The 27,984-nt window shown below is 41.4% G+C and overlaps 1 protein-coding gene across 1 annotated transcript; it reads left to right on the top strand.

Moving 5' to 3' along the window:
- On the top strand, positions 1-25,098 carry LOC308593618 (orofacial cleft 1 candidate gene 1 protein homolog; the record flags this gene model as incomplete). The annotated part of the gene is made up of 6 exons (XM_081206068.1): positions 1-12; positions 8,839-8,905; positions 9,222-9,398; positions 18,165-18,251; positions 22,473-22,556; positions 24,905-25,098. The coding sequence occupies 6 exons, from the start codon at positions 1-3 to the stop codon at positions 25,096-25,098; spliced, it is 621 nt and encodes a 206-aa protein (XP_081062194.1).
- Positions 25,099-27,984: the final 2,886 nt, after the last annotated feature.

The following is a 27,984-nucleotide window of genomic DNA, read 5'->3' as shown; positions in this document are numbered from 1 at the left end:
ATGGATAAGGAGGTAAGTGATTTCATTTCGGGGGGATATTTAAGATAATGTTGCTCCGTAATATTTTTTTGCTTCATAACATTATTCATAAGAGTGACAGAGAGGAAGCAGGGAGGCAGGCAGTTCCCCTTTTTCTGTTACTGACAAGTGAAGGGGATGATTAACGAGAGTTGTAGACAATGTACTAGTAATAGAGAGAGGGGGGCCCATAGAAGTTAAACAAAAGTGCCTTCAAGAATTTAGAGTATTCCCAGGGATCTATAGTAGAACCTCATTGTGCCTGTCTACTGTTTCTATTTTTGATTAGATTTATAAACACAGCACCACATATTTTCATGTGGCTTTGTAGCCCAGGGGCAGAACGAGATTGACTGCACTGAAACTGTGAGGCTTGTGAATTTCGGGCAAGGGACGGAGTGAAATAAGTAGTGTAATTGTTTTTGTGGAGTGACCGTGGGACCTCCTCTGTTCTGAATTACACATGGTTCAACCCTTTGACCTAACCAACCTCGGCAGAGCCTGGTAGATCTCCTAAAGCTGTGCTGAAAGGTCCTATCAGTGACATGTTGGAACATTATCTGTCATGCGAGATGTGTGCCAACAACCATATTAAACTACATTAATTACTACCGAGGCCCACATTTGTGACAGTCTCAACTTCGCTTACCCCCATTGTCATGTTGCTTATTGTTCAAAAAGGACGTACAAATGGGCTGTTTGTTGAATCGGAATACGGCGACAGCGTTTTATTTTAAATTGCACTTTTGGAGAACATTCATATTGGTTGTGCCCTTGTTCTTTTACACCAGTGATCATTTTTGTGATGGGGTGGGGGAGGGGGAAGAAAAATGTCAGTAATAGGTTAAAGAACTCTCAGGACAAGAACAGCAGTAGCATAGAAAGAGTTACACATTCTGTTGCCTGCATTTTTTGTGCATTAGAAGTTTGGGGGTTTTTTTAAAGTGAGAAAATGGCATAGTTTTACAATGAACATGCTAATTCATTATGACTGTTTCTTTAAAAGTTTTTTTTTATTCCAGTTTCCTTAGAACACAGTGTCAGGAACTCAGTTTAATTACTTAGAATATTCATTGAGTCTGATAATTTATATATGTGTGTGAATGTGTGTACCCACATCCTAGCAGGGCAATACATTAAAGATTTCCAGTGTAAGTATATAAGGTGAAAGCCTTAGCTTGAAATAGGTTTAATTTGAACAAGTAATTTTATGATGAAGCTTAATTGTTTAACACTACACTGTATATAGGAATGTAAAGGTCAGCTAAATCTAGGCATATATGTATTATATTCTGTGCAACGGGCCACCAACAATTTTTTAAAAAGGATTTAGCCGTAGCTCTTTTGTCATATAAACTTTTTTTAAAAAAACAACAACAACTGATGTTGCCTTTTATTTGAGATGGTGCTAGCAAGTCAGCTACAAAAAAGAAAACAGCAAAACTACATTTGACCCCACCAAGTGTCATTCTCATTAGCAGTAAACCGTTTGCTCTTCTTAAAGCAGGCAGGTGCAAATTGCAAGCTGTTTCACTCTGGCTGTTATTCCTTAAATAGATGGAGTAATAAGGCGAGGATTGGCAGGTGGCTGGTTCTGTCCCCACCTGCATAAAGGAAAGTCTTAATACTGTTGGACCAGGAAACTGCAGGAATTAAATACAGCAGTTGATGTACCGATACAATTGAGCTGGTTTAACAGAAGGGATATGCGCAGTGTTGTAAGATATTGTCCATATTTATCTAGGGTGAGTTCTGGAAGCAGAGCTCTGTTTTATGTTTAAAGGTGAATGCTCTCACTGAAGTGAATGAAAACAGAAGCCAACATACCTGTTCCTGTTTACCATCATTACACTCCTTAGAGCATTTCAGGCATTATTAAGTTCCTGGAATCCTACCAGATTGACAATATATTTTCCAGCAACCACAACTCTTTTGGCTGTATTCAGACAAGATCCCAAAGGCGAGGAAGACTGTGGGGCCGGGGGAGGAGGGAGTCCACGGATGAATCTGCTGAGCTAGTTTGCTGATGCTTCAAACAGTTGTTCATTTTAAGGACACCTCATTTAATTTCATGGAAGAGACGTAGCATGCCAGCCTGTGTCTCAATCTAAGGTATGCATTTCCTAAAAGGAACTAAAACTCTGTCATTCCAAAGGCACTCTTCTTTTTGACTCCCAGCCTGCATAGGGACTGCTGTCTGGAAGTGGTAACTTTAATTTTAACTCTAAGCCTGCTGATGAGGTCTGTCTGTATGATCTTCGCCAAGCAGATAAGGGTAGGGAGACAGCTCAGAGCACAGCTTGTTTACAGCGGGACAGGAGAAAACAGCAAGACACAAATGTGGGCTGACGTTTTCATGAAGCACAATGGGTTGATCACAGATTCAATCTGACTGCCCTGAACTGAGCGATGATCCGTACAGTATGCAAAATTCACTTTCTGGCTGGTCTGTGCCCACCAGCTTCGCAGCAGCTTTTGCAGAACCCCTGAGCCATGGCTTTGAGTGGAACCAGAACTGAATACGGCTTTGTTGTACCCAATTCCTTCTGACAACAATCACATTCTTTTAAAAACTTCATAGGTTTTAGTTGTCACTGGTTATAAATGAGGATTGTTGTTGTTGTTGTTGTTGCTGCTGCTGCTGCAGTACTGGCTGTGTTCGCACATAGACATTATTGCCGTGTTCCAGAATCAGTTTTATGAAAGCATTCCATTTGTTTCAGTGACACAAGATCCCCAACAGAAATGACATTGGGTTGCTTTCTTTGCTGATTAAACTGTGCAGAGACGGCCTCGTCCTTCGAAAGGATTTCTCTCTCCTTTTTAAAAAAACAATTTCTAAGTCATCATCACATTCAACTTATGAGTATTTAACACAGTGAGTGGGAAAGATGCCAGAGTGTCCCCTTAAAAATATGCGCTGTTAATTTAAGGAAGGAGAAAATGGAAATCATCATTACATTAAAAAGAAGAAGACTTGAAAAGCTGCATTAGACCTATAAGACCCAGAGAAATGGGTCACTGAGTCAACATCCTCTCTGCAGCAACCACATGCGCGTGTTTTTGTGTGTGCTTTTTTAAAGGATAATTTTTTTAATTGTTGAATCAAATTGCTGGGAGGGGGCAAGAGTAACATCAAGCCCTCTGCTTCTCCTGCCACCATATTTCTCTTCCTTCTTCCCACCAGATGTAAAATCCACAGTATACTACAAGCAAAGAGCAGAAGAAAGCAAAAGTGTTCCACACCAAACAAATAGTTTCAGGTGATTCAGTCAGCAGTGCAAATTTTAAAAAAGGAAAGCGTGGGAAGATTTCACCAAATATTCTTGAAGGTGGCATGAAATTCTGAAATAGAACTCCCTGCGACTTTAATTTAGATTTCTTCAACATGAACACTGCCACCAATTCCCTTAGAATGCCATTAAATCTTCCTAGTAGCTTAGGTTTGAGATTGACACGAACACCGAGGATCAAACCAACTGTTAACTAAGATTGTTTGTTAAGGGGATATTTTGTACATAAGGAAATGCTGATATGTATATTGGGGTCTTAGAAAGATAGATAGATAGATAGATAGATGATAGACAGATAGATAGATAATTTATTACGGTCAAAGACCAGCTCACATTGGGATCTTAAGTGTGCTTGATTAGTTCTTCCAAAGACTCAAGAGATACTGCTGCAGACACCAGGTTCCAAGTGGCTTTTGCCACAGGCTGTATCCCAAATTCACTCATTACCTAGTCCAGCCATTGGAGACATTCTGCCTCTGCCACACAAGCTCAACTGGTTATATTTCTAGATGCTTGGATAGTTCAGCTGATTTTTAAAACCTGCTTATCAAACCTCCTTCTGGTAAGACCTTTGCATACAATCACTGGCTCTTTTTTTCCGAGCTTCACCAGCTAAGTACTGCTTTTTTTAAAAAAAAAAAAAATTTATTGTTACAAAATTGTACACACATAAATGATAAAATATGACATGACTAACAAAAAATGGGTCACTAGGGTTGTAGAAAAGTACTAAACATATTATTTTATAGTACATAACGCTGAGGCGGTTACAGTAAACCAGTAAAATGAATTCTTCAATAAATCAACTTGGAAAACAGCAATAAGAGAGAGCTAATGAGTAGCGTCTGCTTATCTACACCACATTGCAATATTTGTTGTATTTCTCATCCATGTGTTGTTACATTTGTATATTTAATAAAAACACACCATACAGTGTAAAAAAATTCTTTTTTCCCCTTTTCCCTTGCCATCTGCAATTTTTGCTACAGCTTTCCCCTTATGGCTGTTTACCAGAATATATTATACCAGTGATCCATATTCATTAATCACAAGGTTTTCCCAAGCTCTGGCCATTACCATTCTAGCTGCTGTTGATAAATATGTTATTAATTCCTTACTTCTTAATTGGTCCATATCTGAAGTATATAAATTAAGTATGGCTAACGCCAGAGTTTTGGGGATTATCTGAGCTGTAATCTGAGATGCCGCTTTAAAAACTCCCTTCCAAAATTGTTCAACTTGAAGACATTCCCACCACATATGTTGGTATGTACCTATAATTTGGCATCCTCTCCAACATAACGGAGAGCTATTGGGTTTTCTATAAGCACCTTGGTGCTAAATACCACCCATGCACAATTTTTAGTGAACATTTCCTAGTAGCTGCTCGCAGAGATTTACATGGTGCTTTTGTCCATACATTGCTCCATTTATCCTCTTCAATGTTTACATCCCAATTTAATTCCCACCAGCTTTTTATATGACAGTCTGGGAGCTAAAACCTTTGCCTATTCCCCCCCCCCATGTTCTAGTGCCCCACCAAGCTCATTCTGCCCTCGGCAGCCCCCACCTGCCTCCCTTCTTACTTATATCCAGTCAAAAGGATGGCATTGGCTGCCAGCAAATGGAGCCAAGCTAGTTGGCTCTGCCTTTCATTTGTTGTAGTGCCATCTACTGCTGGTCTTCCAGCCTTCTTCCCTACCAGTCACAATCAGCACCAGCCCCTGTTAATCCTGCTCCTTCAGTACCAGAGGCCTATTCCATTGCCCCAGCAGCAGCAGCTATTAATTCCTTTTAAAACAACAACTACCCAAATACCTTATTTATGTGTCTCCTACATGGCACTGAATTTGTCTCTTCCTGGTTGCTTCACCTCTGGAGAACTTCTCAGCCTTTGAGGAAGCTCAAATGCCAATGATATTTAAAAGTCTCATGCTGTAAATCTAGGCTAATGTTCAGTGTGATATGTAAGGCATTAAGAATGCAAGTCAAGTATCAGTATTAGTTAATTGTATTTGAATAGGTTCTTTATGACAGATCATAACTGTGAAATGCAATGAAACAGGGTCTATTTGTATAAAAATTAGCAGTATCCTGAACTTTTATTTTTTTAAAGCAGGGATTTAAAGCCATGTAAACAAAATTTGGCAACTGAAGCTGATTTAAGACATTAAATGCCACAAGGTTAATGACACCCCCAAAGCATTTGGAAATATTAATCTTTCTTTTTCTTTCTTTCTTTCTTTTTTGGAATGACTAAAATAATCAGAGAAGCCAGCTATTTTTCTCTGTCTCTTATTTGCTTTATTGAATACTTATTTAGTGTTCATTAAAGAAAATGTATGTCTTAACCTGCCTGTACTATAATTTACTATCACTTGGATTATAGTTTAATTATTTTGACAGAGTATTATTTGTGACTATGACATACATCATTTTATGCTTTTTCTCTCTACCATTCAGAGAGAAAGACAGAAAATGATAAATGATAATAAATATTTTAATTGTTCCATTCATGGCGGCAATTTTGAGGATGCATAGGATGTCGTTTTGTCACAATCTGGCATTGAAAAATAAGCACTGCACTGAAAAGTATAATAGCCCTAGCAGTTTGTGAGTTAAACTTTTCTATTTAGTTACAAACATCATATAATTTATTCTGGAGTGAACTCATGAAATTTGTAATGTGTCTGTGGAGTGGACAGTTTGCAAAGCCTGTCTACATAAAATAGATCCTTGGTGGGGAGATGGAGGGGAAGGGTCTGTTGGCAGCTCTTGGGTAAGAAAACCTCCATGGATCCTCTTTCCTGCATGTGCCACCCTCTACCTTACTGCTGTTGATGCTGCCCATTTGTTTTCTCTCATCCTCTTGTCCCAAGCTGCCCAGAAAATGAGGGCAGGGAGTTCTTAGCTGCTGCTTGACAGGGGCAGGAGTCAGGAGCATGTCAACAATAAATCACAAGAGTAAGTGAACTTAACTCTTTATTAGAAGAAACAAGGACTGCTCAGGAGTACCAGACCTAATGGGCATAGCAACTCTTCTCAGTTGATCTTGCTTCTATGAGCCAGTTGTGGAGACTAAATGTTCCTTTCTTCTCACAGCTGCCCAAGTCTCCTCCCCCAGGTACTTCCTAAGCAATCCGAGACTTGACCAGTGCACCTATGTTCCTCCCTCTTCATACTGCTTCTGGTTCTGGGAGACCAGTAGGAAGGGGAGCTTGTCACAGCAGGAGGGGGAGATGCCCTGGCTTCTTCATCAGCTTGACACATCTCTGCCTCTTGCCCCCCCCCCCGCTTCCACATCTGATTCTGATTCTGGACTTCTCTCTGCCACGGAATCTCCCTGCTCACCAAACCCTGTTATCTCTTTAACTTCCAACACTTCCTTCTCAGTCTTCTCTCTCTTCTGCCTCTGACCACCCATTGCCGCCCCACCGCCAGTCCCTGGGCTCTGAGCCTTCTTCCCTTGGGTGTTGCCCAGCTGAAGTCTCCCACCCTCACCCCCCGTGTCCAACCAGTCCATGACATTGCCCCTCCATCTCCTTGCTCCCATCTAGCAGAGATGGCAGGGAAGCAAGCAACATCAACAAGGAGCAGGAAGAAGACCAGAGAGCTCATTGGGCTGACAGTGGACTCTCTGTTGAGACATGGGTCTTGGCAGGTGCCTGAAGCTGCCCACCCCTGATGCTGGCCTTTAGTTTTTGTGGATAAATATGAAATTTCCACCTTCTACCATCTATGATTGCCACCTTTAAGCTAGTAAGTTATCCATGCAGCTCAGTGGATAAAGATAAGGAGGCCCTATGGAATCCCTTTGCACCTTCCTTCTTTCCTTATAAGGTACTAGCAGCTTTGTACTCAGTATTGCTCAAGAAGTCTAAGAAACAAACAAACAAAAAGAGAATAAGTGCAGTTTTGAAAGGCTCATTCCACCATCGAAATGATTCGAAATGGGGATGATGGGGCTTGTATTGTGGCCAACATATTTTCCAGCTGATGGAGAAGTTTGAGATGACTCCTGACAGAATCTCTCAGCTCCCACCTTGGGGAGAGGAAGATGGCATAGAAGAGGACTGGGCGAGCAAAGATTCAAGACACCTCACTCCTGCTTTCAGCTCACCACTAGTTGGAACGCACATTCTCTGCTCACTACACAAATGCTTTAAAATGCAGTGAATGCGTGTCCAAACCACTTCCAGTGCTCTGTAGAATTGATGACGATTTTTGCTCTGAGTGTTGACCTGCTAATGCCATTCTGAACACCTATAAAGCCCTTCAGAATGTTCAAAATGAATCACATACATTATCCCAGCAATCTATAAGGTAGGCCAGTAACATTATCCCTATATTTTCAGGTTGAGACATGGTGGCTGGCTGAAAGTTCTCAAGTGAATTCTTTGGTTCAGGACTATTCTTCAGGACTTTTGGTTCAGGACTATTCTTCAGGACTCAGATACTTATTACTGAGAAAGTTTTGCACACATAAGTTTGCCCCAGCTTTTGAAACTTTGTCCTGAAACAATTTAAGTGTGTGTATTTAATGCATGATTTAAGATGAAGCTAGCTTTTGGGCTCCAAGTACTAGTGATGACAGCAAGCCCATTTGCTTAAACTCAGATTTTTCCCCAGTCATATATTAAGCAGAGGTGGGGCTACACTCTTGAGAGCAAAAATGATGCAGAGGTGAATGCTCCTGCGCCCTCTGCCCTTGGGATTGCATGTATGTATTGAATAGTTCCTAGACAGATGGGTGACCATAAATGATGAAAGCCAAACAAACTCATCCATCCTCACAGCTTCTCTCTAAGACACTTTTCTTCCAGCTGGGCTCACTTTTGATAGTGGAGAGCAGCAGGGCTGGTGGTCGAGAAAGAGAAATGGAATTAAGGGATACACTGTGCAGAAGTCAGCCATGAGCAGGGGAAGGATTGCCCAGTCTCATCTGCACACTTTCATATTCCATAGGAGCTGCTTCTAAGTACAGTTTGAGCATTTGTGATAAATCTGGTCCTCTAGATAAGTCTTGTCCTCTGGTTTTTCATGGTTTAGCGTAAAATGACCAAAAAAACAGCATGTTGCTTTTTCTTTTGCTAATTTTTACAAACACTGTGAGGACACAAGTGATAACCTTCTTTGGCACTGGCAACAGGAATCTGAAGAAATAAAAATGCGTTTACCATTATAAACAACATTTGATGCTGTTTTCCCCCTATACCCGGTTCAGTTCACTGAATCCAAGGTCAAGTTTTCCTTTGATGAAGAGTCTTTGTCTTAATTATAATACAAAATAATACAAAAGGAAGTATTTTAATGTGACCTTCATTTGGCATTTGTCTTAACTTTCCTTCTCCTGTTTTTATTTAATTCTTCCACTCTGTTGTTCAATTAGTGTTTGACCCCTTAGCGGAGATGTAAATTAAATGACATTTCAATGCCATCCCATATTTAAAATACTGTGTTAGTTGTGGATCATAAAGGGTAATCTTCGTTCTTAAGCTAATTTATTCATTTAACAATTTCCCTCCAGAAGTTCCAGCAGAAGGCTCTGAAACAAACTAAGCAGAAGAAATCCAAGTCGGCTGAATTTCTGATGGGTGAGCCTTGCTTGATGAGTTATTGCTCATAATTTGTGTAAGGATTAATTAACTAATTACAGACAAATGGCTGTGGGCAAAATTTTGCTCTTGCTTGTCAGGGTGCAATTTGTAATTATTTTAATCATTTATTCTCTCCCCCCTCTCCTTTTTATATAAAGAGTTAATTTTAACCTAATTCTGTTTTGGTGCCGTTTGATGCTGATAACTTTCAAGTCTTTCAGTAAAAGGAATTATTAGAAGGAATTTTCTGCTTGTCCCTGTTTCGGGCTCTCCTCTGACCTTGCTGCTTCTCCCCTCCCCTGCTTCCCAATAGGAAAAGACGGGAGAGTTGCAGCAGAAGGCATTGCAAATCCAGCTTTTAACATCAGCAGCACAGATCTTTCAGCATATCAGGCTTCAGAGGAGGAAGTTATTAGACGTGACAAGCCGGGTAGCACCCTTGCAGCTCACCAACAAAAACTCAGGCTGCAAGCCCAAGCTGAACCAAGAGGTGAGCTTTCACTCTTGATCACCATCAGATTGAGTGACAGTGGTTATGCTCTTGATCTAACCTGTGCATTCCATGGTGTGTTCGAGACATTCCATCCTGATGCGTTCCAATAGAAACCTGGGATGCTAAAACTGGGAGGGCAAAATGATTGCTGAAAACATCTGACATATACACGTTTGAAGATCTTTCTTCCCTCTCCTCCTTTTATATTCACATCCTGTTCATAATTATTAGGGAAATGCATGGTGACCAGTGCCAGAATAAGCTTCATTGAAAAGTGCCCCCTTCTGTCTTGCCTTAATATTTATGTTGCATTAAAACTAAGATAGCACCGAATTCAAGAGTGCTGGCTCCAAGATTAGAGGGAATGCTTTTTCATTAGGCAACAACCACGTATAATCCTTTCCCATCTATCACCTGAATGCTGTCTGTCAACCAATATTTCCCCCTTAATTTATTCTGTTTTTTTTACCTGTGTTTCTACCTGTCATCTAATATAGTAATAGAAAGCCAACAATCTTTTTTTCAATTACAGTCATACCTCATGTTACGTTTGCTTCATGTTGTGGCTTTTCAGGTTACGAACATGGCAAAGCTGGAAGGGTTTACTTCCGGGTTTGCCGTGCGCGTGCATGCAGAAGCAATCTGCGCACTATGCGCAGAAGCACTCTATCGTGCTTTGCACATGTGCAGTAGCGGCACTCTACTTATGGACTTTTTGGGGTGCAAACGGCACCCCAGAACAGATCACGTTCATAAGTAGAGGTACCACTGTACCACAGAGGTACCACTGTGTAGGTTTCTCCCCAAAAAGCTCAACACTTTGGGTTTTTTTCCTAAAAAAACCCTCAACAACTTTGCGGGTGTCAGGAATTTTACTTTTTGAAATAAGGCAACCCTACTGTAATTGCCATATTGTTTGCTTGTTCATTTCTTTAGTCTTCTTTAGTCTTACCTTTCTTCTGTTAAGGAACAGCTTGCATAGGGTTCACAGGTGGTCTCCATCCTGGTACTGATCAAACCCAGACCCACTTAGCAGCAGCACAGTGGCTGGGTCACCTGCCCTTAGGCCAAGGGTGGGAAACCTGTGGCCGCCCAGGTGTTGCTGGACTTCATTTCCCATCATCCCTAGTCAGCAGGCCATCTGTCAAAGCTGATGAGAGTCCAGCCAGACCCAGAGGGCTATGAGTTCCCCCCATCTCTGCTTCTAGCCATGCTCTGAATTTCAGCATGCCCGATGAGATTTGTGCATTAATATGTCCATTTCATAGGGAGAACCACCTGGAAAAAGTTGCATAATAGCTTTGAATTGACAGGTACTATATTCCACTCCACCTCCCGCACGTTTCCTGATTTGACTTGCATTCTAAGAATTAATTTGTTTTGAAATGATGTATTTTTAAAACTAGAAAAATTCCCACGGGGAAGCAGAGCACTAGAAAATGAAGGTGCTAGACAAGTGGACCCAATGCAATTTTTGCTTCCGGGGGGAGCAGTGACTGAGTGAGAGTGGAGGTGAGGCACCAAGTCACAGCTGTCAAGCGTCCCTTATTTGGCGGGACAGTCCCTTATCCCAGCACTGTGTCCCGCTGCTGTCCCTTATTGATGATGTCCCTTAAATTTCCCGGGTTTCAAAGGAAGCAGCTCCTCTCCCTCCCACCCTGCCAGCCAGGGAGGAGGGAGGCTCCAACTGTGTTGCATGGCTGTGTTGCTCACCCAATAAGGAGTCTAAGAATGACTGGGGGTGGAGCTTGCATGCCTTGTGCCATCAAATCGGCCGTGTTGCCTGGGGACTCGCCTTTGCTTAGCGCTTCCCAGCGGAGAGGTGACAGTGGTTTTCCTTGCTGCATCCCCTTTGCTGGGTTGCTACGCTATGGGAACCACCACTTGAGGCTTCATTTGGCTGCTGGTTGACCAAAATCCCTTATTTTGGCTGCTGATCCCTTATTTTCGAGGCTGCCGGTCCCTTATTTTCAAATCTGTAAGTTGACAGCTTTGCACCAAGTGCATTGCTGGCACCAAACAAATTGCTCTGCTTTCCTTTGAACCACATCAGCGAGGAAGAGAGGGGAGGATCTTGTTGTCTGGGCAGCCCAGGACCTCCATACACATTGCCCAGGCTTGGGGCCCGGGCAGGTCACTTTGGTGCCGTTAATGCAGCAGTTTGTCTTCAGCCCTGGAGGTGCAATCCATTGTCTCTCAAGACAGATGGATGCCAGCAACAATTCCTGGGGAAGCCTATGTTCAGTTGTAGTCTTAGCCATTGCACCTCTATCATCATCTCTGCTGAGTGAGAGAAGCCATCCCAGTTTCTGATTCGCTCCCGGAATGTCCCACTTTTCCTTAGGACATCCCTATTTTCATTGGAGAAATGTTGGAGGATATGGTGTTATCCGACCTCCGAGCCATCTGAAGGCAATCCTGTGTAGGGAAGGTTTTTTAAAAATGTTTTTTTTATATGTTGGAAGCTGCCCAGAGTGGCTGGAGCAACCCAGTAAGATGTGTGGGGTATAAATAGTAAAATTTCGAATCCCCACAACGGGGAGCTCCCGTTGCTCGCTCCCTGCTCCTGCCAACCTAGCAATTCAAAAGCACATCAAAGTGCAAGTAGATAAATAGGTACCGCTCTGGCGGGAAGGTAAAAGGCGTTTCCGTGTGCTGCTCTGGTTCGCCAGAAGCGGCTTAGTCATGCTGGTCACATGACTCGGAAGCTGTACGCCGGCTCCCTCGGCCAATAAAGCGAGATGAGCTCCACAACCCCAGAGTCGGCCCCGACTGGACCTAATGGTCAGGGGTCCCTTTATCTTTACCTATGACATCCACACACACCCATCAATATGATACTGTGTTACAGTCAGCCCCCCCCCCGTCCCCAGTTCTGGCACCTCTCAGGTTGGTGCCATTGCCATTTTAAGAGAACAAGGACGGTGTTAATGGTGAGTTCTGGAACCTCTTTCTCTAGAAAAAAAGCACTGTACAGGGATTCCTTGCCCTTAGGCATGTCTCAGGTTCTGTCTGGTTCCTTATGGATTGAAATTCCAATAGTTAAAATGGCTGAATCAAAACCGCATTATTGAATGGTGCTTATTAACAGGCTCAGTTCACACCAGCAAGTGTTTTCTGAGCCATTCAACACACAGCATTTCCCCAGGAAAGCCAGCAGGTCTCACACTGGCACAATGCCCTCTGCTGCCTGCAGTAAAAAAGAATTGCCAACAAAACGACACTGCGTGCAGCATCACATGTGCAAACAGGAGCAGATGCCGTCAGTTTTCCAAGGAGAGGAAAGGGAGGGGAGAAGCATGGATAGGGAAGGAACGTTCAAACCATCCTAGACAGGCGGGAATTGAATCTGCTTAATGCTCATGAACATTATCCGGGATCTGTCAGCAGTGACAGTTTCAAAGCAGAGCTAAATGTGGAGATAGGCACATAGCACTGAGACAGTACCACTCCCAGTTGCATCTGGGGAATAACCTGTCTAAAAGCTGCCTCACACCAGAATCTGCCTGCATCTGGAAAACCAGCAGGCCAGGTAAAAGGTGAGGTGCAAAGTCTTCTTCTGTCTGATACACAAGTCTTCCAAGCAGAGGAATGATGAGGCATTAGGTGCATTCGACAAAGTTATTTTCTTCCTTGCACAAATTCATTGCTCTATTCCCAGGTTATATAAGGGAAGTCAGTTAGCCTTTGTATACCTTCAAGCACTGGATGTTGGTGCATAAGCCCTCTCAAATGTTATGGCCATGCATGGATGTCCAATGGGACAGGCATGCCTAGTGGGCAAGGGGAGCCAACGTGGTGTGGTGCTTATAGGGTTGGGCTTGGGAGACCAGAGTTCAAATCTCCACTTGGCCATGAAGGTCACCAGGTGACTTTGGGTCAGTCACTGTCTCTCAGCCTAACCTACCTTGCAGGGTTGTTGTGATGATTAAATAAGGAGGGCCAGAACCATATACATCACCTTGAGCTCCTTGGAGAGAAAGGGGGATGTAAATACAATAAATAAGCAAATAAATAAATTGGATCAATTGGTATCTGGATTGGAATGTGGTTATTGTTTTGCTTCTCCCAACACAATGGAATGGTTTTATTGAGCTGCTGCTTCCTTCTTCTTCTTCTTCTTCTTCTTCTTCTTCTTCTTCTTCTTCTTCTTCTTCTTCTTCCTTTTGGTACACTAGATTTTTAAATGAGATAAAAACCAGAATCTGGTTAACTCTTGCACAAATCAGAACTTAAATCTTATATGCTTAAAACTTGATGAATCTCCATATCTCCATGCACCTACTCCACTATGGAAGGAGGATCTTTGCCAGATCAGTGTGTGAACTGATTGGAATAACTACAGTAAGGCAGCAATCCTGACCCCACTTACCTGGAGTAAGCCCTATTGAATTAGGGCTTGCTGGAAGATGGAAAGCCTGTAAGATGGAAAGCCGTCTTGAAAATATTATTGATGAAAGCAACTCCTACCTTTCATGGAAATTGTCTTAAGAAGTTTTCACAGTCTTTCTCAACAGCTTGCTCCATGCAAACCGAAAAGCTTAGCTTGTTGATCCTTAGACCTTGTCAAGTAACACCAGAGAAAACTAGCCCTGTTCCATGTATTCAGCCATCATGTGAGAGGAGATACCATATCCAAGAAGAAGCAGTTTATATAATTTTTCCTAATAAATCAACTCAGAAGACCATTATAAAACTTTTAAGTTTCTTCTCAATCACAAAGGGTTTTTAACAGAACCCAGAACAAAACTGCTTGGTTTTTTTTTAGCACATTTTAAGTCGAGGCTCTGGTTTTCTTTCTTCCGAGCCAACGAGAAGTACAGGAAACGCCAAATAGCTCAGGTCTAAATCAAAGAAAATGTTTTCAAGTGTTCCTAAAGCTGCTTCTGTGTAATGTTAATGCTGTATTAGCATTTAGCTTAACTGCCTGATTGTATGTGTTGTGTAAAGAAGCAGAACACAAATTTCTCAGTGGACCTCTTCATTTGCATGTTATATGCTTTCACATATTTCCAAAAGCAAGTGAGTAATTAGTTCCCAATCTATTCATGAATTCACATAATTAGCAAAATGCTTTTGGTGCTTGCTTAATAGAGATGTTAGTGTATTTAAAAATTTTAAGTAAACAAACAACAAATCAAAATGGCTTCATTTGCTGAGCCATTTCTTGGGTTCCATAGCATTTCCTCAAAAAAAGTAGACCTTTGGCAATCAACATATAATCAATAGTTGTTTGTTTGCTTTTTTAATGTAGGTGTTGAAGCCAAGCCTTTCTAGGTCTGGTCTGAAAGCTGTCCTCAACCCAAATGCATATGGTTATCTTATGGTTACTCAGTACGAAGGCAAAGGTGCTTTGCACATGCTCAGAGAGTTTTTCCCCCTCCACATGTTGGAGGAGAAAAAGAGGTTCTGGAGCTGAGCAACTGCTCTAATAAAATCATCTGACAAACAGTTTAAAGCTTCCCTAAAATGTGTGGTGTCCAGGAGTATTCTCAGTCCCTGCCTGAAACACAATCCTAAGTCATATACCTAAATAAAAATTTTTTCTTCCAGTAGCACCTTAAAGACCAACTAAGTTAGTTCTTGGTATGAGCTTTCGTGTGCATGCACACTTCTTCAGATACATGTGTATCTGAAGAAGTGTGCATGCACACGAAAGCTCATACCAAGAACTAACTTAGTTGGTCTTTAAGGTGCTACTGGAAGAAAATTTTTTTATTTTGACTATGGCAGACCAACACGGCTATCTATCTGTATCATATACCTAAGTCATACCTGTGAGGTATGAGTGTCACCAAAAATGGCTTTCTCCATTATCAAGGCTCCAAGTTTCAATTGATATAAGCAAGCACTGCTTCCTAGTTCAATGGCTACTTCCCAAGTCAACACCCTCCTGTTCCCCCTTAACACAGTGTTGCTGGCCTTGATATAACTATCCCAAACATAAACTCAATCAATAAACGCTGGGTAATGCATGCTAAAATGTATTCTGCTTTACTTTATTTCATTTATCCCCTTATACCAAAAGTCTCATGGTGACTTACAAGAAAACAAACACTACAAATCAAATGCAACAAATGTTTTTAAAATATATATTATGTCAACAGTAGCTAAAACACTCCAATGATCATATAATAATTCTCAATATATTAATCAAATCTATGTCTGGCTAGCTACCAGAATAAACAGAAACTGACATAGAAAGCTGCCTTACTCTGAGTGAGACCCATTGGTTCATCTACCTCAGAATTGTCCACAATGACTGACAGTGGCTTTCCAGGGAGGGAGAGACAGGGAGTCTCTCTTAACCCTTCTTTGAGATGTTGGGGATTGAACTTGCGACCTTCTGTATCAGTGGCGTAACGTGGGGGGTGCAGGGGGGGGGCGGCCGCACCGGACGCAACATCTGGGGGTTAGGGTTAGGGGGCGCAAATCCACGGGTTAGGGGGCGCAAATCCACGGGTTAGGGGGCGTAAATTACTTTCCTTGCCCCGGCTGCTGACAACCCACACTACGCCACTGTTCTGTATGCCAAGCGGGTGTTCCGTCACTGAGCCCATGGCTCAGTAGAATAATGCAAGAAGAGTGATGAAGACTTTCTTTGAGTTTCAGTGAGGCAAGACACGAGGGTTTGTCTAATTTTGCATTGCATCTAATATCTTGTGAGAAAGCACATACCGTAACTGATGTTGAGTATGGATTCTGCTGCCCATTGCATTCCAGTACAACCAGTGAAATGCTCTAGAAGCCCTTGAATGTATAAATAGACATCCTGCACATGGATCTGGTGAGATGTGCTCAGGAGCAATTTTCCAGATGAACATGTGGTGCTGGATAAGGAAGAGGAAGTGCAAAAGAATGGTGCTCACATGGTTCTTGTTGCTGAACAAAGAAACCCAATGCTATTGCCTATATTCCATTTTAATTCAGATTGTTACTTTTTTTAAAAAAAACCTCACTATAGGTTAAAAAGCATACTATAGTTCAACATGATTGGCTGAGGATGGATCCTAGGTCTGTTTCTTATGCAGCATTTGCAAGTCCATGTATTGGGATGGAGAACTCGCCCATAGATATGCATTCACTATTTTCTCTTTTAGCACCCAAGTGAATTATTCTGCCAACCTCTGAAAAAGAGCATGTTCTCACAGTGCTTTGTGCTAGAGGAAAACAATTACACCGAATAAGGTAGACTAGCTCTGTTATTGCGGTACATAAGACTTTGATTACATACTGTCAAGATTCATACCAGCCTAGTAGTTGTTGACAGATAAAGTAACAAAAATGAAACTCATTTATTTTTTCTTTATTGAGACCTCAAGGTAAAGCAAATTTTCAGGTCTTGTACTTACTGCATGGAAAGAACAGAGCCTGACAGTCAAAGTGTGCTGGTCCAGAAATCTAAATTAAACCTAGTTTCATATCAGAGTTTCATTTAGTCTCTGAAAAGGAGCTGCTGCCTGGATTCCTTTTTTATAAAAAAAGATCTAAAACAAATATACTGTGGATTGCTGCAGTATGCCTTGGATATGTTATCCCTGTCACATGTTTGATTCTGGGAATCCCCCACCCCCTTAATAATATGGTGTATTTTTGGGGGTGTTTTCTGCAAAGCAATGCATGTATTTGTGACAACAACACACAAAAATGCGGTATTTTAGAGGAAATTGCTTTGCATAAATATTTATTAGGCAAATTTGCTTTACAAACCATGTGCATATAAGGAAATATACACACTAAACTCTTCCATGAGGATTCATTTATTTACTTAAAGATTGCAAACCGATGTGGAAATGTGGAGAACTGAATTTAAGATTGGAAAAATTAGAAATGGAGGGCAACTGACACCAGATTTGACCATCCCTGTTCCACACGAATGGGGGTTTCTGCATGGATGTCAGCACTGGAAGCTGCTAGGAGTTTAGTACAAATATGACCTGTCACAATCCCTTCTTAATGGCCAGTATCCCTGTGTACCAGTGGTGGCCCATCTCCGTGACTGGATCAGGTGCTGCTCTCCACTTGCGTCGCTAAAAACCCCTCTGGGCACAAGGAGCCCTCTTGCAGGACTAGAGTATGGAAGCCCATAAAGAGAATATTGTGTGCCAGCAGCTGTATTTCCTTTTATCAATTTCATTAGTTCCTGCAGCACTTTGTATGGCTAGCTATGGAAATTGAAACTGCTAAATGAGTACTTTTATTTCATCAAAATCATTCTGCGGATGCTGAGCCCAAGTTAATACAATTGCTGTTCAGATTAATGAGGCAGCGTTTGCAACATCTCCTCTGTAATTAAACACTTCCATGGCTGGCAATAGCATTAAGGATGCACCAGATGTTGAAAGCTCAGTGGTGAAACTTAAAACTGTTAAAATTGAAGGGGGTCACCTGTGAAACACAATCTCCTTAACAGTCACTTTCAGAGCCCATCTCAAGAATAATTTTGGTTTAGGATTAGGTTTTAGGTAGCTTGCTTGTTTCTTTCTTTCTTTTTATCAACCTATCATCTACATTTGAGAATTTTCTCATTAGGTTCTGAGCAAAAGTAACATAAACTGAACTTGTTTCCAAAATTACCTTTTCTGACCTTTCCCTAGATGATAATTATGAAACCAGTCAGCTTCGAAGACTTGTTTTTAAAGAAATCTTATAAAGTAGTAGCAGAAATGTCCCTCTTGTGTGCCGGTGTCAAATTTCAAAATTAACATTTTGGTTCATGTGCTTCTAATAATCACTGACCCTTACTTCATGTACTTTCCACAGGAAATGAATGCAGCAGAAATTACTTTGACCCTCTGATGGATGAGGAAATAAACCCAAGGCAGTGTGGGATGGAGGTCAGCAAAGAAGGTGAGGTGGAATTAAGTATGTAATTTTTGTGTCAGAATATTCTATCCCATTCATGGAAATGAGGTGACAAAGATCACAAATTCGGTTCCATTTAAATATCCAGCTTACAATTTAAATTATAAGTATTAGCCGCTCTAAATGTGATGGAAAGCCTTGGTAGTCTTTGATGAAGGACAGTGTGTTAGCGGGCAGATACAAGCAACTCGGTGTGGCCTGGCATTCTGCTTACAGGTTGTGTTTAAAACTGAGTTTCATGAGTGCAGGTATAGAGTGGAAAAACACCCACCTAAGCATATGAGTTAATTAAAAAATGTTTAAAATACCCGGTCAAGACTAGCATAGCAAATTGTATAATTTCTGCAGGCCTGGCTTTGAATAACACTACTGCAGAACTAACTTATTTTGACTGTGTGGGTTCACAATCAGGATTTTGTTGAGAAAAGACAACAATCAAGTATTTTCCTAGATTTTAAATCTCGCGATGGGGGATGTTATGTAGAACAGGTAGAATAAGTGTCTTAATTTTTCTCGTTTGGAAATTTCCTTTTGTAATCCAGGTTTGGTTAGAGACATTAAATAAAAATGTTGCCCTTTAAAAAAAGACAACAGTGTGAATGAGAGACAAATATGATCACACAGGGGAAGTACAGGAAAGACACCTAGTAAGCAAGCACAACTTACATCATCTTAAATTAAACTGGCATAAAATACGCCAAATCCGAACTTCATTCGGACAGCAGGGATGTTGTTGTTGTTTAGTCGTTTAGTCGTGTCCGACTCTTCGTGACCCCATGGACCAGAGCACGCCAGGCACTTCTGTCTTCCACTGTCTCCCGCAGTTTGGTCAGACTCATGTTTGTAGCTTCGAGAACACTGTCCAACCATCTCATCCTCTGTTGTCCCCTTCTTCTTGTGCCCTCCATCTTTCCCAACATCAAGGTCTTTTCCAGGGAGTCTTCTCTCCTCACGAGGTGGCCAAAGTATTGGAGCCTCAGCTTCGCGATCTGTCCTTCCAGTGAGCACTCAGGGCTGATTTCCTTCAGAATGGATGCGTTTGATCTTCTTGCAGTCCATGGGACTCTCAAGAGGGATACTGTCGGTTAAAATGACCTAAACCTGCCAGAGGGAAAACAAGCCTTTATCACCCTTTTGCCAGTGTAATTTCAGCTAGGTTGCCAGGTCACTTGACTCAGCGGAATGGAGTTAGGATCCAGCATAAGTCCTGCCCCGACCAATCACTCCCCAAGAATGCCCATTTTCCAGTGTGTGTTCTGCCATTCCTGGTTCAGCTGGCTTTCCCCAGCTCAGCTGGGATAAGGTAGTTATGCTGAGCTGGTTTTGAGGGCTTATACTGGTGTAGCCTGGTTGACCTAGGAAACTGCTGGTTGAGCCAGAGATCTGCCACATCCTAACTTGTTCATTCTGGAGGATCTAGGGTTGGATTGTACCACTAGATTGAATTGCTACCTATATTGAGGAAAGCTGAAAGAAAATCTTCCCATTCCAAACTCAATAACTCGCTTCTACGGTCAACCAAATGACACACAATTAAGATGGATAATGCAAAAAGTGGGTGTGAAACATATGGACTTCCATCATTGACTGTCTTGTTGGAGGCCCACCCTTGTTATAGAGGTACTACTTCTTGATTTCTACCAGTTGCTGCCCTTATACAATAATTTGCAGCAAGAGATCCTTCCTTCAGCACACCCCAAACTTCCCTGTAGCCAGTCTTCAAATCCATCAGTCAAGGATGTGCCTGTTAACTTATATGCAGACACACAAGCACACAGTATTTCCATTCCTTGGGCATATAATAAAGGGTGATGTGAAACAGAAGGAACAAAATGGCCAGTGTTTTCAAGTTGACATGCAGAGGCTTAGGCCAATTTGTTCTTGTGAACAGGTTCCACGTGACCTTTCCTTGCTATTCAAGACACAATTCAATTATCAATTTAAACCCAGCTGAACCATATCTCTACCAGCTTAACAGAGAGCAAGAAATGCCACCCTAAAGATGTTCAGAACTTGCCTTTATAAACCTCCAAGGGCGGTAATTTCCCTTGTTGTGGTATAACTCAAGGCTGCCACTGTATGTGCCCTTGATATCTGAATGTGACAGATGGACCTTTGAAAGCCATGATCTTCCCTCACAGTGAAGCAAGCCATATGGTTCAAAGGTCTGTCAGTCTATCTTGCCATAAAATGTGCAAATACACAGAGACTTAATACAATAAACACCCTAAATCTTCCAGGAATGTTATCAAAGACCCATTCAAATATTATCAACTCGGTGTCCGCAGCCTGTTGGAATGGGAGAGTGAACAATGTAAGATGAATATTAAACATTCCCTTGGGTTGTTATGTGGAACAGACAAAAGCCCCTAGAAAAGTCCGTCCAATTTGTTCCTTTTGTTTGACTTAATATATTAGGTCTCCCTGTGTCTCGGGGAGCCATATCTAAATGGCTGTCTTTTTGAATTTCTCTTACCATGTCTCTGGCACAACTGTCACTTGAAAGCCATGTGAAAGTCCAATTTACTAAGGGTATGTCAGCCACTACAGGCAGCCCCAGGTTGGTTAAGATCTACAGAACCACAGCACATGACTGAGCTTTTCTTTATTCCAGACATAATTACTTTGATCAGCATGAGGCCACAGATTGGAAAAGAGAGCTTTGCATAAGACGTGTCCGGAAGACACAGTTTTATTTTTGAAAAGCCCAGTTTATGATACATGTTTCCTCCTTCCATCACCCCTGCTTCTCTTCTCACTCTCCCTCTCCTTCTTTCTCTTCTCTCCCTCTGGAAGTTTAAACATGTGAAAAGATATGGAAGGGGTAGTTTAGCCTTTTTAACCTTGGATCTTTCTTTTTAAAATGTATCCTTTGCTCATAACCCATTTATATATTGCACTGCTTCTGGGATGTAGCCATCAAAAAGCCAAATGGGAATCCCCCAGGGAGTCAAGTCTATAGCAGATCTTACTCTCAGAGGTGGAGAGGTGAGCCTACGTATCTCCAACCAGTTCTGCCCAAGAAAGGAAATGGCAAGGTGACCAGATGAAGAAGCCCCTCATATCAGGGGAAGCCAATCTGGAGCTATCCGGATGCTGTTCCACTGGATGGCATTAAACCCTGTTGGCACGGCCAATAATCGAAGATGATGGTTGCCCAGCAACATTGGGAGAGCACCACATTGGCTACCCTTACCTTATACCTAACATTTATAAAACTCCCACATCTGGTTTGCTTATGGGTCTGATCAACTAGTAAACCTGACCCTGTCACCTCCACCTTACTCCCAGCTGTGCAGGAGCTTGGTCTAATGATCATGATGATGATAATAATAAGAATTTTATTATTTATACCCCGCCCATCTGGTTGGGTTGCCTAAGCCACTCTGGGTGGCTTCCAACACAAATAAAAACATAATGAAAGGTCAAACATTAAAAACTTCCTGATACAAGGCTGCCTTCAGATGTTTTCTAAAGGTTGGGTAGCTTTTAATCTCCTTGACATCTGATGGGAGGGCATTCCACAGGAAGGGTGCAACTACTGAGAAGGCCCTCTACCTGGTTCCCTGTAACTTCTTCTCGCATTGAGGGAACTGCGAGAAGGCCCTCAGAGCTGGATCTCAGTGTCCGGGCTGAACAATGGGGGTGGAGATGCTCCTTCGGGTATACAGGCTGTTTAGGGCTTTAAAGGTCAGCACCAAAACTTGAATTGTACTGGGACCCAGTGTAGATCCTCTAGGACTGGTGTTATATGGTCCCAGCGGCCACTTCAAGTCACCAGTTTAGTTGCTGCATTCTGGATTAGCTGTAGTTTCTGAGTCAACTTCAAAAGTAGCCCCACATAGAGTGCATTGCAGTAGTCCAAGCTGGTGCTCTGCTTCTTAAGGGGATTACTGATTCCTGCCCTACTCCATCTCCCAGCAATAGACTGTTATTGAGAGTTGGCCATTCTGTCTCACTTCCAATATTGCTGTTGCCCTTCCCAGCCATGTGGAAGTTGCTGGTATCCAAGAGAGTTGTTAAAGGTGTAACTGTAGCTACACTTACAAGGGAACAAGCTCCACTGAACACAGTGAGACTTAAATCTCAGAAACCATGCATAAGCTTGCACTCTAAATGCTTATTACGTGTCATGTTATATATGCACTTAAAGAATTTTTGAAATTATCCAGACTTTTCTGACCTCCACTACTTCTCTTGTTTTAGTGCCTGTGAAGTTGGATGAGAAACTCCTCTATGACAAACTGATGACTCTTCTAGATGAAGAGAATAGAATTCTGGTGTCACATGGTAAACGTCTTTCATTCACATATTTGAACTGTGTTTGCTTTTTGGCTCATTCATGTATAATAAAGGACTAAGAGTTGGTTCACAACTTCCCAACCATCATTTAGTTTCTCTTGCTGATGTAGGAAGAAGTTATGGTCCTACAGATGTTGCAGACCTTTAACTCCCATTAGTCCTGCCTGTTGACCATGGTGGCTGGAGCTGAAGGGAGCTAAAGTCCAAAAAGATCTGGAGGGCCACAGGCTCCCCATCTTTGCTCTGTCCAACTACTCTGCATTTGATACCTGAGAGGTGAAGTGTGAATGGTCCCTGCCAAAAAGAACTGTGTGCTTGAGATGCCCCCAAAATTTGGTCTGTGGTGGTCCATCTTCAACAGCAAATAATGTCTTGCTGTTGTAGTCAACAAGAAATGAACATATGTGTGTGAGACCAAGCCCTATGACTAGATGAATTTTCATGATTTCTACATAGAAATCATTAATGATAGATAGGTCACAAAATAATTGCAAGCAGGCACATGAATCCATATTTACAAGCTATCCAACAAATGTATCAGGCCCCTAAACCACACTGAAAACTAAGACAATGTAATGCTGCGTTAAAGCCAAAGGCCAAGCAATTTTGTGTGTGTTTTGCTTTTTTTGCCAGCCTCTTAATTTTGCACTCTCAAACAATTCCGTGTTTTAAAAAATCATAAAATGGTAGTCGTTGCTGCCACCACTCAAAATTATCACTTAATACTGAATATTTAATATTTTATTTCTGCCCTCTAGGCATCTGTCCTATATTACCAATATATCCATTTACCAATCGTGTACAGTACAGTACCAAATAATGTTCAAAGTACAAGCCTATACATGCGTAATCAAAAGTAAATTTCACTGAGTTCAGTGGAAATTACTTCCAGGTAAGGGGCTACAGGACAACAGTATTAAGTGCGTAGGCAGTTACAGAGTGTATACATTTGGAGGAAAATTAGTGCAGCAGACAAAACTGGTTTATTCACGAGAAATCAGAACACTTGGAATTCAAAATATATCAGATTAAAAATCTCCATTTCCCTTGGTGGTAGGGTTTCAGCGCAGCTTTGGTACTCAGAAATCACTGAACAATGTTAACCGGGCAAAAGTTAAAATGTATATAAGATGTAGATATTGGAGTCAGTTCTGTGTCTGAACGTGTGGAAGGCAAAAAACTTAGATGTGACGTTTTCCCACAAAGTGGGGGGGAGGGGGGGAGGGAGTAGACAAATCTAAAAACATGGATTTCTCTTCATGTAACCCAGATGAAGTGAGATGTGAACAAACTGGTTGCTGTCATCTTTTAGTGATCCTAATATGGGAAAATGAGCAAAAGAATCCTATTGATTATTTGTGACTTAAACTTCTGTAAGTATCAGAACAAAAGTCATGGTATGATTTGCAGAAGAGTATGTAGTGTTGTAATCCAAAAGTCCTGCAAAATGCAAGCATATGCTTGTAACAGTGAGAAGAATCAATATATATTAATGCTGGGATGAAACAAGACTATTTTGTTTCATTTCTACTTTTGCTATTGCCCAAAAGGACTTCAATTTTTGCCTATTGTTTTGGTCCAAGCACAGGACTTTAATGACCTTGCAGACAAGAATTTTGCATCTGCCTGCATTTAAAGGTGAACCACGCAATATGTGCAAACAAAGAAATACCAGGGTAAAGTGTGCATATAAAGTTATCTATTGGTGAAAACAGTGCTTTTTTCCTAACAAAATGTTTAGAGGTACTCTCATTATCCTACTCATATTGAAATACTGCCCCTCAATGAGGCCAAACTTAGATTCACAAAATGTTTATGGGTATGTATACCCCTGCGTGCGTCCCCCCCCCCCCGGAAAAAAAGCACTGGGTGAAAATAACATACAGAAATGAATTCTTTTAGGGGAAATTGTATACAGAAATGTGTATGTTGATGTGGAATGTGGAGAGTCAAATTTAAGATTGGGAAAAAAGAGAAACAGAGAGAAACTGAAATTGACAGATTCACTCATCCATCGCTGAAAGGCATGCTGAAACTTCATTGTTCCACCCCACATGTTTATGTGCCCTTTCCTTGTCTTTGCTGGTCGCTTGGAAGTCTGAGTCAAATGACTGTGCCAGACATGATACTAATGAGTCAACGCGGCAAGGCGTTACCATTCTTTTTGCTGCACCACTGTATACATCCATAACATTCGTACAGCGGCATTTTAGAATCAAACTTGTTTTGTCGTGTATTGCAGCTTGTTGGATCTGAGCAGTATCTCAGAATTATAATTTCCAAGAGAGAGAATTTCTCCCGGTAAAAAGAATCTGCTGCATTCTTTCTTTTTCTAGAAAAACCAGATGAAGACGCTTTAGATTCTGTGTGGCCTGCTGGCTTTACCAAGACAAGTGGACTTTGCGAGGAAGGCGACGAGGAAGAGACTCACCCTTACATTGAGCAGTTTGAGAAGAGTGTTCAGGGTGAGATGATTCTCCTTGACAACTTTCCACGGAAACAGGTGAGCGTCAAGTACCAACACCCTTAGGGAGAGTACACCCAACGGGCTCTTAAACATGCTCTGTGGCAATGGAAAAATCAGCATCTTTTGGCAGAGAACCAAGGAGGATGGGCTGGATGAGAGCCAATAAACTGAAACAGACAGAAAAGACAGAGATGCTGTTTGCAGGGGTTCCTCCCCTTGAAGAATCAGGTTGGGATCATGGAACTGCTCTGGACAGGAAAAGCATGGAGGAATGGGGCACCCAGTTATGGTGGTCATGGCTAGGGGAAAGTCTGACAAAGATGGGTCATGTAGCAGAGGGAGAAGGGGAGAGGTGAGGTCATAGCAACGAAGCCAACTCACCACTCCCATTGCTGTGTCCTCTCTGCTGCCTCACTCCTCTCCCTCTTGGTTACTGGCAGTGGCGTCCCCATGTCGAAGCCAGTTAAGCAACACTGTTCCATTCTTCTCTTGCCCTACCAGCTGCTACTGAGAGGGGCTGCTTTATCGATGAACAAGGGCTCTGTGAGTTATACAATTCTGAGCTCCAAGAGAGGTTTGGTTATTAAGGGTTTAGGTGACTGCAATGTTTAACTGATGCATTTAAAATTTTTACACTGTAATATTGCATGTTTTAAAGATGTTTATATCGTTTTATCGCTTGATGCTTGCCATCCTGCGCTCCTTTAGGAGGAAAGGAGAGAGGAAAATTTAATAATAAGTAAAATAAAATAAACAAATGTCCATAATTGTGAGTTGCCTGGGGGACCTTGTATAGGCATCACATAAAATCATATAACAACAACAGAACAACAATATAATAATAATGTTGTGAAGATAAAATTCTGTCCCTTAAATATATCACTAAAAGTCTTTAAACTTTTCAAGAGCATCATCATGTTATGAAAAATAATAATTCTGATACTGCGGTACACAGTCTAACAAATACATAGAAGCAATAAATTCTCCGTCTAATGCCTTTTTATGTCATGAGATATATGCAGGTTTGATTTAAAAATTAAAAAAAATGCAGCCATCAGTAAAAGCTAATTTTTACCACAAAGTCCCATGCCGTAGCCTATCACAATAGGCATTTGAATGTTTATGAAGTCTCATCTGTAACCACTGAATACCTTTCCTTAACTGGCAAGGGAGGGTTTGAATCCACATGTAATAGAACATATAGAATTTAATTAGCTCTTAATAGTCGCAAGTGGAAGAGATAATTATTTAATTGGGTTTTTACCTTTTTATGGTAGTCTTAATTGATTTGTCACTTGCCTTCAGGTACTGACTCAAAGGTATTACGTTACTTAACATGATACCTTGGGGGTTTCTACCTCCTACCCCAATTGTCTGTAATCTTCTCCACTTGGACAAAGCACTACCACTTAAAATAGAAAGATATGTAAAGACAGAACAATCTAAAAATAAGCTAGTGGTAAAATATATTGTGCTCTGGTTTTGACAGTGGGAAACACCAGAGATGCATAATGTTAGCACCTTTATCTCTCCCTGAACCAAACAATTTTGCCTCTACAGTAGTATTCAAAGATCCTCAAACTCTTTTATATTCAGATAATCAGATAGTCAGGCAGGTATATCCTCTGTGTTTTGTTTTGTAGTTTTGAGAAGATCCTATATTCCACCAGCCCTTTGATGTAGTTTTCTCTCTGAATTCATTTTCAAAACTCTGCCTTTTTATTCACAAATATCATACAAATAAAACAGACATAAATAAACATCAACAAATATGTATTTATGTGAAAAATAATACTTCTAATTATGCTTTCATGCCATTAATGAGTTTGACATCATGATTTGACAGTGTAGTTATTGAGAAGTTCTGTTCAATTCAATGAGACTTAAACCCTGGTATGTTTGCAACCTAAGAGTACAGTGGTACCTCGGGTTACATACGCTTCAGGTTACAGACTCCGCTAACCCAGAAATAGTGCTTCAGGTTAAGAACTTTGCTTCAGGATGAGAACAGAAATCGTGCTCCAGCGGCGTAGCGGCAGCAGGAGGCCCCTTTAGCTAAAGTGGTGCTTCAGGTTAAGAACAGTTTCAGGTTAAGTACGGACCTCCGGAACAAATTAAGTACTTAACTCGAGGTACCACTGTACACTCTAATCCTAATTACCTGGGTTTAAGCCCACAGAATTGCCAAATGTCTAAGTAGACATGGTGTGAGGTATCCACCATTTTCCTGTCCATTTTGGTTTCACTCAGAGCTTATCCACACTTCCTCTTATCATAGAATCATGGAATTGTAGAGTTGGAAGGGACCCTAAGAGTCATCTAGTCCAACCCCTTGCAGTGCAGGAATCTCAACTAAAACAACAACAACAACAACAACAACAACAACAACAACAACAACAACAACAACAACAACTTATTAAATTTGTATACCGCCCTGTACCTGCAGGTCTAAGGGCGGTTCACAGGATAAAATCATGTTATAAAAACACAGAATACATAATCAAAATAAAAACAAGAAGAACCCAATAACACTCTCCAGGACAGATGGCCACCCAATCTCTACTTAAAAACCTCCAATGAAGGAGAGTCCACAGCCTTGTCCTGCTGCTTTCTCCAAGGAAAGATCACTCTTTAGTGTTCAAGCAGGCAAAATGGCAATTCAGGTTTTCTGTGGATTGACCTTTGCTCTGATAAAGAGTGGGTTTTCCCTGGCAAAGGAGTAGGGCAAGCGGAAAACCACTTTTTATTGAGAATTTATTAAAAAAAGAATTAGAATAAAGAGGGGGGGACCCATCAGCTCACATTAATAATAATAAAATGGTCATCAGCACATCCATCTTAGTTTCCACTTATGGCTTGATATATTCTTGCCAAATGTCCAAACCAAGTTGAGTTTATAAAAAGTACATTAAAATGTAGCAAGGGTTCTACATCTTAAGGAGGTGGTGG

The sequence above is a fragment of the Podarcis bocagei genome, assembly GCF_964188305.1.
Source record: "Podarcis bocagei genome assembly, chromosome: 8".
NCBI lineage: Eukaryota > Metazoa > Chordata > Lepidosauria > Squamata > Lacertidae > Podarcis > Podarcis bocagei.
This window is presented reverse-complemented; position numbering and strand designations above follow the sequence as displayed.